Source organism: Tinamus guttatus, unplaced genomic scaffold (genome assembly GCF_059628265.1).
Source record: "Tinamus guttatus ecotype Peru unplaced genomic scaffold, ASM5962826v1 Tinamus_guttatus_pri_ptg000104l, whole genome shotgun sequence".
In the NCBI taxonomy this organism is placed as follows: Eukaryota; Metazoa; Chordata; class Aves; order Tinamiformes; family Tinamidae; genus Tinamus; species Tinamus guttatus.
This window is the reverse complement of record NW_028288638.1, coordinates 2,015,110-2,036,125: the sequence shown is the minus strand read 5'-3', so window position 1 is coordinate 2,036,125 and position 21,016 is coordinate 2,015,110. Positions and strand designations below refer to the sequence as shown.

General features: G+C 44.3%; 1 protein-coding gene across 1 annotated transcript in view; it reads right to left on the bottom strand.

The window, feature by feature from the left end:
- The window catches only part of EGFR (epidermal growth factor receptor), a 140,052-nt gene that overhangs the window by 23,866 nt on the left and 95,170 nt on the right, over nt 1-21,016 (bottom strand). Inside the window, 15 exon segments of the mRNA XM_088520874.1 lie at nt 2,067-2,224; nt 3,741-3,840; nt 5,283-5,415; nt 5,928-6,127; nt 6,835-6,925; nt 8,120-8,193; nt 8,307-8,422; nt 8,425-8,435; nt 9,037-9,153; nt 9,691-9,832; nt 11,050-11,168; nt 14,136-14,204; nt 15,729-15,863; nt 16,666-16,852; nt 18,050-18,201. Coding sequence (XP_088377000.1) covers nt 2,067-2,224; nt 3,741-3,840; nt 5,283-5,415; nt 5,928-6,127; nt 6,835-6,925; nt 8,120-8,193; nt 8,307-8,422; nt 8,425-8,435; nt 9,037-9,153; nt 9,691-9,832; nt 11,050-11,168; nt 14,136-14,204; nt 15,729-15,863; nt 16,666-16,852; nt 18,050-18,201 — 1,804 coding nt within the window.

Below are 21,016 nucleotides of genomic sequence, written 5' to 3'. Positions count from 1 at the left end.
AAGAAAATCAGACTAGATGAAATTTTTAGCAGCAATATGGAGAAAGCAATGCACTACAAGTAAGCACAGTTTGGTTGGGAAGGAAAGTCCTTCCTACTTGCAACTTCTTCAGATAAGTAACAAAGGGTCAGAAGTCAGCAAACTTAATCACATTGATAGGTTTTGTGGGCTCTAGACATGAAATTGGACTGGAACAGCAATAACAAAATTGCTGAGACCGTGGAATTTAAGGGTGCAAAAACTTTGCAAGACTGATGATTTCAACCCACTGCTGCTAGAACTGATTGCGTTCCCGACGCGCAGCAAGGAGAGAGCATGAGAAGCAGCTAATGGCCAGCTTTGACCTGTGGTCTTCACAGGGAAAACACTGCCCAGTATTCCCACACTAGGACTCTGCTGCTGCTTACCCATCAATGCCCTTGCCCTAAAAGTCCCTAAATAAAAATTGCAATGTATCCTTCCTGCAGCTCTCCCGAACCTCTGTGGGGCACGGTCTCTTTCTTTTGCAACTATTTGGCAGAGCCAGCCAGCATGTTCATAATATAAACAAACAACGACATATCTAGTCCAATCCTTCCACATCAGAGATGAAATAGATATCATTTGTTATGCTGTAGGGTCAAACACTCTGAGCCACATATGTTCAGCAACGCCAATATCCAATAATCTCTCCTTGCCCTACACCCTTCCCACCCCCTTGGGATACTCCGCCACTGCTAGGCAAGCAGGAATTGACTTTTGTGAGGACCTTGGAACAATTTGCAGCTCTGCTCGGAGGCCTTGCTTGCGCACTATAAGCTCGCAGTCGCACTCACGTCTGGCAAATTACATTCTCCAAGCCTGTACTCATCTAAGCTTAGCGTTTGATCTAACTACCACAGCCACTCAGCCAAGAGCCTCGTTCAGATGTGGTTACTGATTACGCTGCTCAAATCAGCAGCCACATTTTCATGTGGCCAGTTATGGGAAGGATATTTGGCTCACTGTGGCCAGTTGGTATCACTGGGGACCAACCACCACAGTCATGGAGGTCATTAGTAAAGATCAAAGTTATTAAGATCCCTTTTCAGTTGAGATCAGCCGTTATCAAAAGTGTGTTGGAAAGCATTGATAAGCCTTGCCTGTGACAGTGAGGAAACACAGGGAAGTCACTGCAGACCACAGGGGAGAGGCCTGTGAGGGAAAAGATCTCCAAGAAGGGACTTTGCTCTAAGAGCATCCAGAAAGCAGGTTCCAAACCCCACACCTCTTACAGCACATCCCGTGTCCATTGCAGGGAGGAAGCCAGGAGAGGCCACAGCTGCAGCTTTGTCACTTACTGTCATGTAGGTGAAACGCAGTTAAAGTCACAGTTCATTACAGGCAGTGGTTTCACCAGACCCCCAAATAAAGACACAGGCTTACGGATTGCTATGATTTTGAGAGATTAAATTAATACCGAGGGCAGGTAAGGCTTTAAACAGACCAGGTGCTCGCATACAGAAAGAGCAGAAAATCCCTGTATGTGCCCCAGGCAACCCGCTGGGACTTCCCTCCTGAAACATCTCAGTTGGGGAGGAAAAAGGGAGCAGGCATCCAACCCTCTTGGTGCCTTTGGAGGGTGAGGGTGACATGCAGCCCGTGGTGGGACCCTGTGGAGCTCAACCTCTGCCAGAGGTCACTGCCCTCCCTCCCCAAAACCCAGGCGGAGCACCCAGCCAGGCGCAGGGAAAAGGAGCACTGCATCACAGGCAAGAGAGGTTTGTAGAATTCCAGAAAGTTTCTCTTACAAATAAACGAGCCTGCTTTAAGTCCCCTAAACATTTTTTTTCCATTTTTTTTCTCTTTGCCTTCTGTGTAAAGAAGTGCCACTGAACTTTTCCTATTTACAAAGTCGGCCACATGTTGCTTACATTACCTGCATGGTCCTGACCTCCTTCGCTTCCTGCTGGGTTTTGTTGGTGGTGTTTTGAAAGGGGGCTGTCAGGAAGGGAAAGGGCTCGAGAGAAACAATAACCTATTCCCTCCTTCTTTTCTTTCTTTGTTTCTTCTTCTCCTGTTTTACTAGGCAAGTGCATCCTACTCACCCACGGGTACAGTTGGGATGGCAGAGTTGGCAGACGGAGTTTCCGTCGGCGTATTTCCAGACGAGGGTATCATTCTCCCCCAACACCCCCGCAGGGCAGGTTTTCACGCAGTGAGGGCCATCTATGAAGTGGGCACATTTCATGCAGTTGTCTGGGCCCTGCAAAGAAACCACGAAAAAAAAATGCTTCTTTCTAGTACCCATACAGTAGCCTACTCAAGAAGAAATCCAGGTGACAAATCTAAATCTGTGTGATATTCAACTGAGGCGTTCTATTCAATCCGCAGCAGTGCTAAGAATGCCCTGAGTATTTTAGCAGGGAAAATAGCAGATCTGGGCCAAATTCTACTAAAGAAAAACAAACAGGCCAGATCCAGTGCTGGTTTCATGGGGCTACAGTGAGAGATGCTACGTTAAGATTATTTTAATTAGTGTGAAGCCTAAGGGCCCCAACAACAGATGAATTACTAGACACTGGGCAAACATGGAATGAGAAGATGGTCAGTGCCCACGGGAGTTTATAATATTGATAGCAGCCCTGAGGCCACGGTGTCTGAGTGAGAAGGGAGGATGGAAATACTTCACATTACTGAGAAGTGACTCTGCAGAGTGATGGGCAAGGGTCAAACACAGTGGCTGCAGGAGAGGGAAGGGGGTGTTTAAAGATTTTGGCTAACAGCACAGGGGGGAGAAGGGAACAGAAAACTTGATTTCAATTACCAAAAAACGCTCTCTCAGACTGAGGATACATTTGCACTGAAGTGCATTTGACTTCTGTCATGTAAAGATAAAGGACCAAGTTCAAATTTAGTTGTAAAATAGCATGACTCCTTTCCTGATATTCATGAGTTTCAGAAAGAAGACATGAATTCAATCTAACACATATTCAAATTAAATTATTTTTCACATTTGCCAATCTAGACACTTCATAAAAGAGCATTTTAAAAATGGAAAGGGGACAAAACTGAAGACGACTCAGGGCTACTGGCAAGAACAGGGCTTTTGAGGGAGGAGATTTTACGTGAATTTGGAAAATGTAAACCATTTTGAAAAAAAAAAACATTCTTTTAATTTTGATTGCTTTTCTTTGAACATAACTTGCATTTGCTGTTACAATAAGTATTTGCTTTAACCTATTAGAGGAGGGAACGTGCTTTAATTAAAAACTGCTTCCTGGCTGTTTTCCAGTCAACACCTGTTTTTGATCACAACTTTGTCCCACATTTTTCAAAGGAGAAAAGCTACTGTATTGATCCATCGGTTTTAAGGGTTATTCTTCTCCTGAATAAGGAAGATCAACTTGTTCAGCTAATTTGGTTGTTTGGTAACTGTTCATTCCTAAAATGGTCACCAAATTCCCTTATGTCCACCCATGTACAATCCTTAAACTTCGCTCTAAAAAGTTGCAACCAGCAAAGGTCCTGCAATGCCTGCAGCTGAGAGGCAATGTGGATTATGCACATGATGAGTGACATAAAAGAGATATTACCTTGAAGACCCCTCTCTCGTTTTTGTCTCCTGTCCCCGCTCCCTGGTTTTGCCCTCTAAGCCCCCAAAATCAGGCCACTCTTGGGCTTGTTTTAAAACACCTGCCATGATTTCTCAGCACGAGGAGGGCACATTACAGGCTAATTCGCCCACATGCAGAGGTTTGTTAAGACACATCAGCTCTTACGGGTCCAGTGCAGGTGGCATTGTAGATGGTGGAGTTTTGCACCAGGCACTCAGGGTGACATGGGAGGCACTTCGAGTCCCTTTCAAACTCCCGGGGCTCCCTGGAAAGTAAAAAAAAAAAAAAAAAAAAAAGAGAGAGAAACTATTAAAAGAAAGAAAAACAACCTGGCAAGATGCTAATGAGCGAGTGATAAGCGTTGGTGGTCCCTAACATCTCTCCCATCCCTGTTTTGACTTGCTCAGTGTAACTACATGGGCACAGCTGTGATGAGAGGGGAGGTGACACTGGGAGAAGGTTGTGGCGGGCAGTGGCACACAAGCAGAGCGATGGAGAGGCTGCGCTACGGGACATTTGGTAACGGGGCAACACGTGGCAGTCCAGGCTGGACACTGCAAAACAGCTGACTTTCAGCTTAAGCTAACGACAGAGACTGTCCTCAAAGATCTCTGAAGGGAAGCGACGCAAAGCGATCAGCAGAAACAGTCTAAGGGACTCAGAGGCTCCAGACAATAACGAGGAAAGTTAAACAGAAACGCGCTCTTAATTAGATTCATGCCCTCCCCCCCAACCCCAAACATACAATGAATCATTAAAATATGAAAGTTGGGAGCAGATGGTTTCAATAGCAATAAAGCTGTTCCACTTCAAGTGATAGTGTTATTAATTAAACTAAATCTACCCATCATTTGACACACAAAAAAATGCCCAGATCTGCCCTTCAGGTCATAATAACTGCCACAGGGAATTTGCTTACAAAAAAAGACAGCTGCTGAACAGCAAGTTGCCAGACAAATGCAAACATCATGGGCAGCAGCACGCTGTCAAGTGCTTTCATAAGAGCAATGATTTTTAAAGGTCCAACTCCGAAGGATTTTGTAACAAAACAAATGTTTGCACCAACAAATCTGTGGACGGGAAAAGCATTTGAGTATGACATGCATTGCTGAAAATCAGCATCCTTTTCTGTGCTAGCCAAATTTCTGTGCTAGCCTTTCCTTCCCTGCCTACAGCACCTGTTGAGCTGATGGAAAAGGACCTCCACAGAGCTGATGGAGAGGCATCAAGATGTTTTGCTTATCCTGAGTGAAGCCAAAGCAATAATTTTCCCTAAAATCCCTGCTCCAAGTGCTCTTCACATTAAGGTTCATTTTCCCTTGACTGCACTTTGCAAATTGCAAAGCCCTACCTGGGATTTTTGCCAGGAGCTGCCTGCACTTTCAGCGGGAGCTCCTCCGGGGCAGCCCGGGGCAGACTCTGACCTCTGGAGACAGGGGTTGCAACTCAGCAAATGGCTCGTGTGCAAGTTGGGGCACACGGATGAGTCCCTCTACAGAGAGAGCATCTCTCAAAGTGGGGAACAAAGATCCTGGTGATTGCAATGAGCTCGCGCTTGCACCTGGCGGGCTGGGCATCACAGGCGCAGCTCAGGTTTTCAGAGCGGCTGCTGGCTGAAGCTCCATGCCAATTAGAGCCCCTGTTACTTTCCAACAGCTCTCGAAAACAAAACTGAAACATCACCACCAAACTCCCCAGACAACTTACCCTTGCAGGATATTGCACTCTTTCACACACTCCTTCTGGCGGCCAAAATATTTGCAGGAGAAGCAGTGGAAGGGCCCAGGGCCCCAGCAGCCTATGTCTGAGCACATGGGGTCACAAACATGCTGAGCAGCAGCTAAGAAAAAAGATTTTTTAAAAAATTAGAGATTAAAAAAACAAAATAAAAAAACCCATGAACTTCAAAGCAGGAGAGAGAGCAAATACAGTACCGCTGAACTCCATTTTGAGAGCCAATTTTTCCAAATTATTCCAAGGCAGACACTAATGATTCTGACAGTACGGAAGAGGAATAATTATGATTCCCTTAATTTGTAAAGCCTGAAATTAAAAGAGACTTCTGAATTTTCCAAATGAAAAAGAGCTCCTCTGTGACTGCTTAACAGCTATATAATCAGGCTAAATGAGGACCAAAAGAGATCTCTTTCCAAAATATAACAAATTCACATTCTGCAAAGAAAAATCATTAGATTTTGGCCTAGGGATGACTGCAGTCAATAGCAGCATGAGTGCATATTGGCTTTAGCAGACTTCGACATCAGGGGAATGAAGAGAAAAACACGAGGCTTAAATTGCTCTTCCATTTTAGCACGAGATTGCGAGTGGGACAGGAGTATAGCATTGACTTACCACATTCATTTTGATTTCTGTTTTGTATTATTTTTGTTTTCTGACTCTGAGTTGCAAACAGACTGCGCCAGTTCATCGTGTCTGCATAGCAGAGGTTCTTGTTCTTCATAATGGCAACATCTCCATCACTGATTTCCTTAAGGGAGCGCAGCCCTAATGACTGTATTTTCAAATTAACAACTGCAAGGGAGTATTGGCCACTGAAACGGACAGAAAAAAAAAACGCACAGAAGAAAAAGGATGATTAAACAGGGTGGCTTTCTCTTGGTTTTCAAAGCGTGTTGCTGTGAACTGAACTTTGCTCATGCAAGACGTTGCTCGGTCGCTTAAGACATGGTACATGCCTGTTGTATAACAACTGCAATACTCATATCTGGTTTTGCATGGAGATTTCAAGCTAAATCTTGCAGCACGTGTGCATTGTATCAAGTAAATACTGTATAATGGTGGTTGCAAGCAGAAAAGTGCTGGTCCACAAAGCTACCTCCCAGGGAGAGACAAGCCAAGCTTGGTTTGGATGCACTGCCTGTGTCTGTGCCACCTGGAAGCTGTGGTCTCCTTTCCTACTCCCCAGCTCCCTCCAAAACCAAAGCATTTCTGGTACTCATGGTAATCTGCCTGGCACCCACATGCCCTGGACTCCAAAGAGGTGCTCACGCTTGTGCAGACAGCCTGGTCCTGACAGCAGGCACCTTGCAGCCTCTAAAAGCAGGAGGGAGGTGCAAATTTGAGCCTATTAAGGTAAATTCATCACAAAAAGGCTGCTTAACACCTACAGGATTGTTCCAGTTTTGCCCAACTCTCCTGTCACACCTGAGTTTCACAGATCTTTGCACCTCAACTTGCTCAGGCAAGGGCAGCTCTAAACAATTTATTTTGCACTGAGTCTAGCACGTGATTTACTTACTGTTGCTTGGTTCTGCCTCGTATAATCTCCAGATTTTCAAAAGCATAGAGATCAGTAGCATTTTCAGGCCAAGCCTGAATCAACAAAAATCCTAAAATGAGGAAAAGAGGATTAAAAAGAAAACTTGGTAACTTAGTACTGGAAGTGGAGCCTCTTGCCCCAGACAACATCTCCTGAGCAGGAAGAAGGTACTCGTACTTTCCGTATGCCTTCCTAAGAATTTCAAAGCAAAGCTTGACATTTTAGGGAGCAGGAAGCTATTTTTAAACACTGCCTTGTAAACAATTTACTTTTGGCCCACCACGAGGGCTCAGCAGCACAAGAGGATGGTGTGTCAGTGAGTTGCATCCTGCCATGCTGAGCATCCAGTACCTACTCCGGTCGGCAGCAATCCTGCCAGGGGGCTGCGGCTTTCTCTGTAGCCTGGGAAGAGCCCTGCTCCATCCCTGCTGTGAGCTGCCTTCGAGGAATGGAAAAATAAAGAAGACAGAAACAGAGCAGGCAGTAGATTGGAGGGTATCTGCCAAGACAAGCAGATTTCCCTGGCCCAGCGAGAAGTTTCAGGTAGAGGAAAGGAATTCGGGAAATTGCATTCTGTTAGCTGAGGTTATGAGCTTAGACACTGCTACCTTTAGGGAAGCCAGAGAGATAGAAGAGAGAAAGTAAAGGGGAACTGGCGACATGTCTGTGGGCCCAGCTCTGATATTCCACTGCTTTCCTACTGGGATGAATGTCTTTGACAGAACACAACTGCTTTTAATTGATGCTTGTGCCAGACTGAAGACGAGCACTCCGCTGAGTACTTCACGCTTTCAGAGCCTGCATTTATTTCAGGGAAGGGCTCTCCAGGCTGGAGAGGGTGTCTCCGCAAGGATGATGCAAGCCGCTGAGCACGCTTCCCTAAGGAACTGCTGAAAGGTTTTCCACAAATAGAAACACTCTTGGGTTTTGTTTCTTTTTTTTTTAACCAGTGTGGCACGCCTCTGCACCACCACACACTTCTTGGGTGGCTGAGTATCTCTTCTGCTTTTACTCTCCACTAAGGCTAACAGTTGAGCAGAAGGGATGGTCTGGCAAAACCACACACCTTGGATGAGAGGCCAGGATAGGTTGCGTGGGTGTAAAGCTAGCAAAACTCTACTGACCACCTCTGTGAAAAGTGATCCCTATCCACTCAGGGGCAGAAACTATTTGCTTGCACTTCTCTTCACCATCTAGAAAATAATTCCTCATCTCCCTTGGTGTTTTTGGCAGTAACATCTCATGCTTAAAACATATTGCTGACCTGATATTTCTTTGACTGTTTTGAAGACATCCAGTTTCTTAGGGTCAAGAGGCAGCGTCTTGGTGAAGGCATCACTGAAATAAAAGGAGAAGGAATTGAAAGAAGGAGTCAGCTTGAACTTCTCCCTAGAGGGCTTCTTCCTAAGCCCTCCTCTCCCCAGACACTGAAAGATCAACAGGCAACTCACCCTAGAAATGCAACTGGGAGTATGCTGACGTCCCCGTTGATCTTGGTACAGTTTTTGAAGGAGTCAATGTTTGTAGCATTTATGGAGAGAATCCCCTTAAGCTCACCAATCCCCGATGCCCATTGCATACTGGTAAAAATGGAAGCACAGAAGTCAAGAGGGGGAAGAGTTACACACAATCATATGTGAGGGAATAAACACACACAAAAAAAAGATATTAGTCCATAAAGTATCCCCATATGTTCAAACCTACCATTGTAAAATCAGTTTCATACATCTCTTGTCTACTTTGGCATATCCAAAAGCACCAAATGTTAAATGCTTCCTGCTTGCCTACTTGTGCAGCATTGACCCAGCACCCCTGCACACTGGCTCTTGCACACACACTTCTCTCTGTCCCATTTTCATTTTAATTCCTACTGAAGAGATCCTACGAGAGACAAACTACGGGAGAAGGCTAATGTGCAAGACTTATGCCTACAGCTAACACAGTTTATCTAGCTCACCTGCAGAGTATGCCAGTCTGAGAACATGCTCCAGAGCCACTGATTCCCTTGTCTTGGACCTCCAAATTATCGATGGATACTTGCCTTGATTTTCAAATTACCAATGAATATTTATACTGAATTTGCTCTTTGACATCTAAATTGAGGTGAGAACTCCGTATACCTCCTCTAAAAAATGACCTTCTGACTCGAAGTCTTATTATTTTATTCCACGCTTTTCATACCTTTGCTGCACAGCCCGTCACATTTTTTACACTTCCGAACACCATTTTCTTCCACTTCATAAGTATCAGTATTACACGAGCGAACACAGGAGCCATGGTCCGTCACCACATAGTTGTCTGGAAAAAGAAAGACCACAACGGCATTGAAATATCAGGGGAATGCAATGGGGGCTGCACAGATACTTAAAACGCTAGAAGACAGAAGAAAGGCTTTTGAACTTCTGGCATACTTGGGCAAAGCACAAGCATTAATTATTAATTCTCCTGACATCCTTTGAAGGTAGATAGACATACACCATTATCACTATTTTACGGAGAGGTGAACTGTCCAAAGGGTAAAGCAACACTGCCAAGGACAGACCAGCCAGCGGTGCCATAATCCAGGTCAACTGTCGGCACTTTCTGATTCCCGATCGTTATTTGCTCTTCCAGGCCAAAGGCCTACAAAAGACAACAGTGAACCACAGAACAGGACACCAAGTCTGTCCAAGTCTGAACCCTCTCCCACATGTAAGTCCTGTTGTTTAAAAAGCATATTGACATGGAATAGCACAAAGACAAAGCAGACATCTTGAGCAGGGAGATGAGACCCCTTACCCACCTCCCTCAAACCCACCATCTTCCCACAGTGTCTGCAAGCCAAAATGAACTTACGAGGACATTCCCTCACGCACGTGGCTCCAAAGCTGTATTTTCCATCGGGGTTGACATCCATCTGGTAGGTGGTGGGATTATACAGGACTAATGGGGGACATGTGTCCTTGCAGGTGGCATCATCCCGAAACTTGCGACATGCCTGTATTTGAACAATATGTGTCCATTAAACTATTTCCTATTTTTATTAACTGCAATCTAAAAAATACTCTTAACTGGCTGCTTTGTTTCATACTTAGCTCGAATGGAAACCATGAGCACTTGCAGGGTTGTTCCCTTGTGCTTGGGAGGTGGAAAGTTGCATCAGGTTGGGCAATCTAGTTTGATATTTGAAAAAAAGAGCAAACATGAGGTTTTCTTGATCTGAACAAGAAACCTTGGCACTCCAGAGGAGAGCTGCTGGGATTCACATGGGAACAGGGTTGAATCTGCATGCCTCAGACAGAAGAATTTTCCCTACAAGCAGTAACCAGATCAAGACAAATGGTAGTTTTCTTGGCCAGCCGCTTTTTAATAACATAAATCAAATCAAGTTCTTTCCTGCCGATTACTGACATTTGTGGCTAGGTATTAAACTGAAACCATTATATTTGGCTGCAGGTAATGAACAATTTAGTAGGTATTTATGAAGGACATGTTAGTTCTTCCAACCTAATTCTGCATTAAATTAATAATTGTTCTCTGATTCTCCCTTTATTCTTCCCTGGCTTTCTGGATGAGATGCATTATTTTTTCTGTGAGCCAGTAAGAGCATTCTGGCCATACAGTTTATAAGGAACACAGCCAGGAATGCGGACAGCAACACCAAAACATCAACCCCACTGTTTCTGTGGCAATTACTTGCATATCACTTAATTCAGAATGAAGTATAGTGTAAAGGAGAAGAAGAGTTACAAACACATTGTGTACTAAAACCCTCAAAATCAATCGATTTTTTTCCTAGGAAAAACAAAAGAGTGGAGAAGCACTGAGCCGTGACAGCAGCTGAGCATATGGGGAGCTGTGCACGTAAAGAAGCTGACCCACAGTAAACTCTTAGCTGCTCTACAGGAACTTCCCATGTGGACACTTGGAGCATTCTTGGCTTTCAAAGGCACTAATGCCTATTTGACCTGTGTTAGGAATGTCCACCTGGAGAATTAGCAGGATTGGCTAAAAGCTCCGTGCAATTTGGCCCTCTTCCCCTCTGTGGACCCCACATTCGTGTGGGGATCCCCCAGTTGCTCCCATCGCAACATGTGGCTCTCTTGGGCAGCATCATTTGAAGGCTTTCTCAGGTAAAAGAAGGTTACAGGGCATCCAGCTGGACATCTGCCTAGTTGGGCCATGGCTTTAGGCAAGCTGTTGCAGCCTCATTACCAGACAGTCGCTCTCCCGAGGTCCTGTACACCCAGCAGCACACTGGTTGTGGCAGCAGTCACTGGGCACCTTTCCCCTGCACCGTCCAGAGCACTGCTGGGCACAGATGACTTTTGTTACTGAAAAACAAGTGGGGAAAAAAAAACAAAACAGGAGTTAGAGCACTTCTAAACTGTGTTTGCTACAAAGAGATCAACACTATGGAGAAATGCCTGCTACGTGATCTGTGCTAGAGGTTCTCCATGGGCTGGTGGGTTCTGTCCCCAGGGTCACGATGAAGTTAGAGGAAGGTGAGGCCAAGTGCGAACAGCTGAGACCTCTCCTAGGGCTGTCAGCTAATCACCCGGGGATAAAAGCTCCAATCTTGCCAGGTAAAAGCACTCGGGTCCCAGACAGCAACTGCCTGCTGTTCAGCAAGAGCAGTTGAGTGCCTGTGGCAACAAGGACTAAACCCAGAAAAACTCCATGGAGCGGCTGCACTTTACAGCTGGGCAGTCCAGCAGGATGTCGCTCCATTTCATTGAGAGAATCTGCTATTATTGGTGCTAGCTTGGGGAAAAACAACATGACAGGAGGACTGCCAGGGCTCTGGACTATAACAGGAAATAGTACGTAGTTGGTCTGCTCCCTTCAGTATACTAAGATTATTTCTGAGCTTTTTCAGAGAGAAGGGACCCCACTCAGCAAACTAATTTCATATGCCTAGAATATTATTTTTATTTAGGCTTCAATTCCTTGGCCAAGTTTTATCTTCGTTAGTCAACTCTCATGGGGTTTGCACCAATGCAATTCCAAGGAAAAACTGGCACCTCCTCATTTTTTTTTTGCAGGAGAGCAAAAACTGCCCGCAAGACGTGGTTAGAATGGAAATGATCTGAATTTGAATACCAAAGCAGAGAAAACAATAATCAGAAGAATTTTTTTAAAAAGGCAGAAATTAATGGCTAGCATGTGTTTGTACCACAGGCCAAGGTCAGACTGTGTGTTCCCAACAGAAAAATGACTGTCCCACGAGCTCTGACGATCAGTGCCTGAACACTCAGTCAGGGGAACTGGATTGCTCATCGGCTGCATTACAGCATCCCAAGCACTTTGGATGTGCCTTGGGATAGCCGTTATCAGTCCCCTAGTTGGGCACAAACGAGTTACAATATCATCAAGAACTCCTTCAAGTCAGAAGCAGATGGGTGTTAATTAACAGAAAGTGTAACCTGCTTAAAAAAAAACAACAAAAAAGTGCATTTTAAAATAGTGCTCTTTAAAAAACAGAAACAAAAAAACACCACACTTCCTATCTTTTTCTATTACACATGTTTGTATCCAAGCTGTATTGTTTCATTTTTCTTGTAGGCCTGTAAGCAAGATACTGTATTTTCAAGGAAACAGATTATCTCCACAATATGTATTAGCCTCTCTGATAACAACTCCTCCATTGAACCAGAAACAAGGGAATAAAAGGCACATTGTTCTACACGAACAGCATTTTGATACCATTTTTTTCATAAGCATCAGCAGGGGAGTAAAACAGCTCATCACTTTGATAGCAACTGACTAAAGCTTCCTGCTGGAAACATATATCATGGAAAATGTTTATATTTCATACAGAATATCCCACGTTCTTTCAAGGAGAAAGAGATACATATCACATCGAACTTTCCCACATATGGAAATGTGGGATACATTTGCAGTTGGCCGAATCCTTAAATGTTTTAAGAAGAGAGCCAGCACTGGCAAATGGTTTTGTTTTAAACACTCCAAATAATCCTCTTGAAGTCAGGGAAAGTTTGTAAATGTCGAAGAGCCTGAGCACGGGACAGAGACCTGAAGTTCTGCAGCCCACGGGACAGCTGGGCCGTGTCAACCGTGGGGATCAGCCTAGAAAGGGCTGGTGTGCGGAACCACCGTCCACCCTGAAGGGAGCTCTGCACGCGCGGCTGCTGTTGAATGAATCTGCAGAGGTGACGGGGACAAACCAAAGCTTGGAGTAAAGGAAGAGGGAGAAGAGATGCATTCATTTCTTTTTTTTTTCCTTAAGATCTGGAAACTGTATAAATCTTATGGGCTTAAATAATAATTTACAGGGGAAAAGCCTGAGAGAGGGCCTTGCTTTCATTTGTGCAAACATGAATCTGCAGTCTTACACCTAAGCTTTGCAGAGTTACACTCACACAAAACTGGTAGGAAATACAAAACAGAAACAATGTGTTTTCCCACTTATTCAAAAAAAAAAAAAAAAAAAAAACAGAAAATGAAAATTGAATGAAGAATTAAAAAAATGTGAGATGGTGTTCCTCCTCAACCTTTCCTTAAGGAGAAAGAAAAGCCCTGCAAAACCTAAAGCGTTTCTGAATGCTCTCTCAGTATCAGGCGAGCATCCTAAATGCAAAATTTTATTGTAAAGTACACACTACAAAGCCGAACAACCTCCTAATCCCAAATGGCTCTGTTTACAAAGACTAAAATGGCCATTCATTTTCTGAAAGCCTTCAAAAGGTCTTCCAAGTACAGCGAGGTCCTGCTACATAGTGTTATTAGCCATATGATGGTGACAGTTCACGGTTATAATAGAAACCTACCAGGACTCCAAAAAGAGGAATTAAACCCAACAAAACCCAAACTATTTTGTTACTTCTATTATCAATCAAAAGTATGGCTAAAGAGCCTGCAGAGGCTCTCTGCTGGAAACATTAGCAACACAAATAACTCACTGTGTGGCTACTGCATCACCTCTCTATACGGTAAAACAACTTTAAAGCACCCATGTTCTCAAGTTCAGAGCGGGGAAAGTCACAGGGGGCGGCAAAGGCTTCCAGCGCAGGAAGCAGCTGCAGCCCCAGCCGCCCTGCAGCAGCAGCAGCGCCGCTGCTCCGAGGAGCCGGCACTGCTCTCCTCCTGCATCACAGCTCGGCTGCTCAGCGTCACGCCGGGCAAACGGGCTCGGAGGAGGCTCCGCGGGGCAGGGTGCAGCAAAGGACGCACGTGAAACACGTGCCCCTCCACTCCTCGCTTGGCGGGTAAACTATGCAGCAATAGCAAACTCGCGTGGTTTGGTTTGGCGCTTCCAAGATGCTTTTTAGTTGGCTTACATGTCTGGCAGTTCTCTTCACCGGGGCCCCAGCAGTACTTCTCTGTGCAGTTCGGATGGCATTTGGGACCTAAAACATGAGAATGAAGTATTTATAGAACCGTTTCTCCTTGAAACCCCAGACTACCATGCCATCACCTACATGAGAACTATCAGAAAGAAAGGAAGCCTTGAGCTGCTAGTTTCAGTGAAACAGTGAAGGAAGCACCTGTATGCTGGTGCTCAGAAATCTGGAGAGAAGCAACGGGACTTGTGGGCAGCTGGCAGTTATCCTAACCACTGGACAATGTGACTGGTCTGCTTCACTCCTGTCCTCGGCCCCAAATCCCGCTCACGTTGTGCAATCAATGGAGACGCAGCAGGATGAGCGCCCAGTGTGACCTTTAAAGATGAGCATGGGTCTCCCATTTCTGATCAGTCCTTTCCCATCCTTCCCTCCTTCCTCTTCCCTCTCGTGCGTGCTCGATGCCTTTTTTTACCTCTTTTTGTTTCTCAGTGACAAGTAAAACCTCAAGTAAGGCCTCATTTTAGGCTAACAGGATCATTATAAAGGCACAAATAGCTGTCTAAACAGATTAATCTCTAATTCACTACACTTAAGAAGCATTTCCTCTTCAGAGTGATTCCTCCTGCTAATCACACGTGATTCACCCTCCCCCGCACCACCCTTCAAATAGCTGAATAAATGCCAATACTTGTCCAACAGTTGACTGATTTGCTACGGGACCAAACAACTCTATTTTTTTTTTGAGTTTGAAAGTTAAAGGTTAACATTTCTATGATGTTTTTAGAGCCAGACTACTCTGCTGACTTGTATCGCTTGCAAGCCCTTGATTACGCTAGGGCTTCACGGAATCTGTGTTAAGACAGAAGTTGACTATTAGCTCTCGGGCAATTACGCAACTGGAAGGAGATAAAGAAAATGTGCTTTCCGCCCATTTACAGCGCCAGAAATGAAACGTGCAGAAATGAAAATAAACTCTCCTTTCCGTGAAATGACTGGGGATTTTACAAGGGACTAGCGGTAATAGCTTGAGCCTGCTCTAAGCACAGACATATGTTACAAAAACTTTTAAATACACGCTCATCTCCCTGGTGATCTAAAGCATCATATTTATCTGACAACGATGATTATTTTTGCAAGGCTTGTCTGGGCAGCCCGAAAACAGAATTTTCACAGCCCTCGCAGGCAGCAGCTTGGGCCTTAGCACAAAAGGGAGCATAAGCACCATGGGTCATCCACAAAGGTATCTGTAGCGATTTTCTAACCCAGAGCCTTATCCTGTAAGTAGATAATTACTGGAAAACAATTAGGTGCACTTTTTTCTGCATTGTGTCGCTGTCCTAGGAGAAACATAAGGGATTCTCTGAAACCAAGGAAAGCTTTCTCAAGAATTTGGCTGAACTATGAGTAAGGACCTAACGATGATGAAAAACTACATCTTCTGTCAGTGGTGAAGAAAGAAAATGATATCCCTTACAGCAAGGACATCCCTTGACTCCCCTCTATACAAGAATTAGTAGAATTGGTAGACTCCCCATATGCACATACTCTGCTCTGAAGCACATAGCATTCTGGCAAATTAATACTTACAAGAGGACAGGTTTCTTGCAAAATCGAGCACTGTAGGAGGATTTTTGCTTGTGTCAATGATGTCATTCCACTGGACAGTGTCCATGTTGCATAATTTGGGGTTGTTGCTGATTTTAACACCTCCATTGAGAATTTCTATGGTGGAAGGTAAAGAAAGTAATAAGCAAAGCAAACTGGGCAAGTCTTTTCTCTCATTTACAGAAAGGGAAATAAAACATTAGATTCAGACAAATTGGTTCTGGAGAACTGGCTGCTGTAGGATGCCACTAAATCTCTGTTTTGGCCTGGCACCACCTCTGGAGGCCATCGCCTTCAGCAGAGATGGCAGAAGGGACCTTGTGTGCACAAGCTTCAGCTCACCCACCTGCTTCCTAGAGCAAACACTGCAGGTGAACTGGTTTGGCTGAAGACTGGATGTGCAAACACTTTCGCTTCCTCTGCTACAGGTGCTGTGACTCTGGCAGAGGTTCATGTGGGCATGCATGGGCACAGATGGTTTGTATGGCCACAGCTCATCAGCCAGAGACCCTGTGAGACGCGGGCTCTGCACTTAGTGGCAATTCCCACTGCATTTAACAGAAAACACTGAAGCATATGCACTGGAATAAAATAATTTAACAGAAAACACTGAAGCATATGCACTGGAATAAAATAATGAAAAATAACATATCATGGCAGATACGTCCAAGAATGCTGACAAATTCTTTGCCATTTTGGGACACTCAAATAAATCTCACTGCCCTCTTGATGCCTAGGATTTTTTGGATCTATTTCCAGTGGAAAATTAGGAACTTTATTCACCTTATAAGGAAGTCTAGGTAGCAGGAAAACAAGTGGCCAGATCATTGCTTTTAAAGCAGGATCTTTGGGAGAAGATCTTCCACAGGATCTTGCTACCAATAATCTAACAGTTGAAGTTTACTTCCACCTCTCTTACCTGACAGCTGTCTCATTGGCAGTTCACGGAGTCCTTGGGTTTTATTCATGTGGTAGTTGGATAAAACTGCCAGAGCATAAGAGTTGTCATAAAGCACATTGCCTCGGATGATCTGAAGATTTTCTAGGGGAATTACATCCACCATGTTAAGTGCGATGAGCACGTAGCCCGCAACCTCCTGTATGGACTGCAGGAACAACAGAAGAAATGAGATGCTTAACCCACAGCATTCTTCTACAAGTCAGTCTTATCTCCTCTTTACATAGTTGTCTTCCAGCCCGACCACCTAGCTGAGGCTCATGCACTCTCTCTTCTATGTACAAATACCAAATATATCAAATCTGCTGATCCCAGCAGAGGATGAGATCAGGGAACTGCTTCTTGCTTAAGTAATAAACAGTTAGAAGAAAAGTGAGACTTTGCTCTTGCATACATATGAACGCAATCTGTGTTTGCCTAGTACTGCGCAATGTATGCATTTCGGCTTGCTACAAAAGCTACTGTAAGCGAAAAACTCTCAAACTACCACTTAGGATATTCTTCCATTCTCTGTAGACTAATAGCGATTTTTCAGAAGACCTGTTGTGTTCTTGGCGACATGCGTTTCTTGGTAAAGTTATGCTTAGAAAGAGTAATGGCAATTTCGTCACATTTATAATCCATAAACTGCACTTCTCTCCTGATGTTCTTCCTTGCTACTACAATGAAATGCCTTTTTCCCCTCTCTCTATTCCCTGAGGAGGAAAGGTCATATTATGAGATTACTCATCCAGAATTAGAAGACTGGCCCATTTATTCACATCTTCTGTACAAGAGCTCTTAACTCCAGACACACACTTATGCAAAAAATGCTTCCTCCTCTCCAGTTTCTTTAAAATCTTGTAATCTGACATGAGGCACACCAAAAAGACTGCATTTAAAAGGGTGCTCTGTTAAACCTGTCAGACACTACCACAGTAAGAGATGAGCTGCAGTTTGGAGGGGAGGGCCTCTGAGTTTCAAAATCTGCCATCAGCGGGTGGCCACCCAGTTCATGATTTGCTCTGACCAACATTGTGACAAAGCCTTTTGATGAGGGAGCCTATGGGACACACAGTTAATGGCATGTGCAAAAAGGAAGCAGCATTGCAGCCAGCACAGTTTAATAGGGGCTATTTCTTAAAGAACATGATGTATTATTTTCAAGTCCTGCATATCCTGGAGCTGACAGGTACACTGAAATTGCGATCTGTGGTTTCTTGAACTTAAAATATCTAACTATGCTTTTGGAAAGCATGTCTGCTTGCCACAGAATTTTACACACATATTTTATACACAAATACTTCCTTGCATTCAAAAATGAATTCCTTTAGCACGCAAACTCACACTGTCTGAAACCACTAACCTTCAGGAAGGAGAGGTCACGATTGTGCTCCACGTATGTAATCTCTAGGTTGCTCAGTACCACCTCACAGTTGTTATACATCCTCTGCAGGCTGGTGAAATGGTCCTCCACGTGCCCCAGCTGCGTCAGCTTGTTATTTGTCCCTTGACAAACTGTTGGGAAGAGAAGAGAGCTTCAATGAAGGAAGGCATGAGTAAATACAGACTCAACACTTCTCCATCCATCTTCATTAGCACCATCCTAAGTGAAGCATCAGCACAGACTGCCTCAAGAAACAGCACTATCTCTAGTTTCTATCTCCCCAATGGCAACAGAGTCGACAGCACAGGAATAGCTGGAATAACCTTCCTTCGCTTTTTGACTCTTTGAAATTAAAAATAAAAAAGAAAAACAAGACATAGCTCCCATCTGTAAGCAGCGTTAGGCTTGCTATACACCCACATAACTCAAGCCCTGAGGAGAGGGCACAGATACAGTGCCATCAAACGCTATTCCAAGCAGTAATCCGCTCAGCAAAGAGATGGCTATGGATGTTACGGATTTCCCTAAGGAGCCTTTTATGAAAATTCAGTGTCCTCAGATTCGCAGGGAAACCCAGCAGGTGGGAGGGAGAGGAGAAGGGTGTTTTTTTTTCCTGCCAGTCCCTGAAGACTACAGGCCTGGGAGTGGAGAGCAAAATGAACCTCCAAAGCTCTTGGATCTCCTGCTGCTGTGTCATATCGTGGTATGGTAGATGTGTGGGAACTCCTCAGCTTTAGCATACAAATCCTCCTAAGCCCGTTTTGCCAGTGGGGAAGCTAGTGATCTCACAGGGAGCAGCATGAAGAGTACATTTACCATGACACAATGGAAAAACTAGCCCCATCTGAACCTCTATTACTCTGCTTTGTCAAAACTAATGGAATTGTCAAAAATTACCACCACATTTGATTGACGCAGAAGAACAGGAGGCAAATTACCTTAACGCCCCTACTCCTAAACCCCAGAAACAAGTACTCATTCAGCCATTCCCTGGATAGCTATTCCTGTATGCGCTAGGCAAATACAGAGGAAAGGAGAATGACACGGAAGACAACACAAAGACTTCACAGGCCCAGCACCTTCCAGGTGGAAAACTTCAGCCCCCCTTGGAGATCTGCCTTTCAGAGGGAGCAGGAGTAGGCCTTTATCTCATCATGGCTGTAAAGAAACCCAAGCCTGACTCCTGCCTTTCCTCAGGACACTCAAAGAACTGCATTATTGCTGCTTAAAGGAAAAAGCAATCAAAACGATCATGCTTTTCCCACTTTGCACAGCCATAGTTCCCAGAGGCACCGATCACAAACCAGAGCACCGTGGCAAGGGGCGCTACAAATTGGGTAACACAGACTCTTGACAAAGCTACGGAAACAGCTCTCAGAGCTAGCAAGGTATGCCCCTGTTGGAGATTTACCAAAAAATCAGTGTTTTTAAGGAGAAAAAATAACGTAACAAGCACTGATGAAAATACATTCATCAAGCATCAAAGCCCTTTACTGAACATGTGCTACTTCTAAGTAACAGTCATCATCACTAAGGAGCTGCAGGGGTATCAAAAGAAATACTCCTCGTCCATGCTTAAAACAGGCTCTTCACTCACATTCCACAGTGATTTCTTAGCACAAGTCAACAGGAACATTATGGCTTTGGGATCAGAGCAGCAACTGCTGGGAAACAGGGAAAGTTTAACCGCCTAAGCTGCTTGTTACTACAGGAGGACCAAGAATAGAAAATCACCCTTTTCATATTTGCCTTGAGTTTTTGTAAAGGATGAGAAATTCCTAAGCAGGATTTTCTCCTCCAGTTTCAAGCTTAACTGTTCCAATATGTTCACATTTCAAAAATGAGCATCTGAGTGCTCCTGCTTCAAGCCGGAGGAGTGGGAATGCGGACGGAGGGCACAGTTACTCACACATCCCTCTCGCCGCCGCCCGCAAGTCACGGCGCAGAGCCAACTCGAGCTACGCATAATGCAGGACAACAAATAAATAAGTGGACAGAGGGTATTTTTAGCTCTGCTTCTGAGCAGCTATCAAGATTCAGACAGGGCCACCCAGTTCCCCACAAGACACAATCTTCTGTTCGCTCAAAGAGATAGTGTTAAATCCTCATTTGCTGCAAACAGTTCTAAGCAGATTAAAAACCAACCTCTTCACAGCAATATTTACTAGAGGAGAACCTGTGACCAAAACTGCATATGCTGAAGAAAAAAGCGAAGTCAAACAAGAAACCTAAGCTCTGAATCACTGAATCCAGGCAAAGGTGTTGAACAATTTACCAAATAAAATGTTTGGGAAGAAAAGACAATGGTTTGGCTGCATGCGATGATTAATACCATTCCAGCAATTTCTTTGCTTACACAAACTATGTTCTGAAAAGATAAATGCTATAATTACTTGCATATAATGCTATAGAATGAATGCTGCTCTGGCTAGAGGGAAAAAAAAAAAAACCTGCACTGTAATCAATTCTTTAAAATAAAGCAACGCAGGCTGTGATTCCACATGTTTCAGGTAATAATGGCAGATAATTTTGTCTGGCTTACGTAAAGCTGCATCTGTGCCGGCCACGTAGGCACTGAAAATAATAGCAGCCCAGTGCGGTTGTTGCCTCTTTCCATGAAGATTTAAGTGGGATGTGAGCAACATAAGTGGGTGGATAAGCTATGCCATGCTCATTCATTATAGAATTTTGTTTCCATGTTTAGCACGTACAGCTCTATCCAGTTTTAAGAGTCAGTGATGTGTATGGATACTTCCATGGTACATATATACATATGTATATGTACACCACCTGCTTCTTTACGTAGCTCACGTGCACATGTAGAAATGCCTGATGCACATTTATTTATATAAGAGTAGGGAAACTGGAGAAGTTTCCATATCAAAACTCAGGGTCAGAACGTCCCCATGCAGCAGAGAAGTCAAGATCCCGATCTGAACTTTGGAG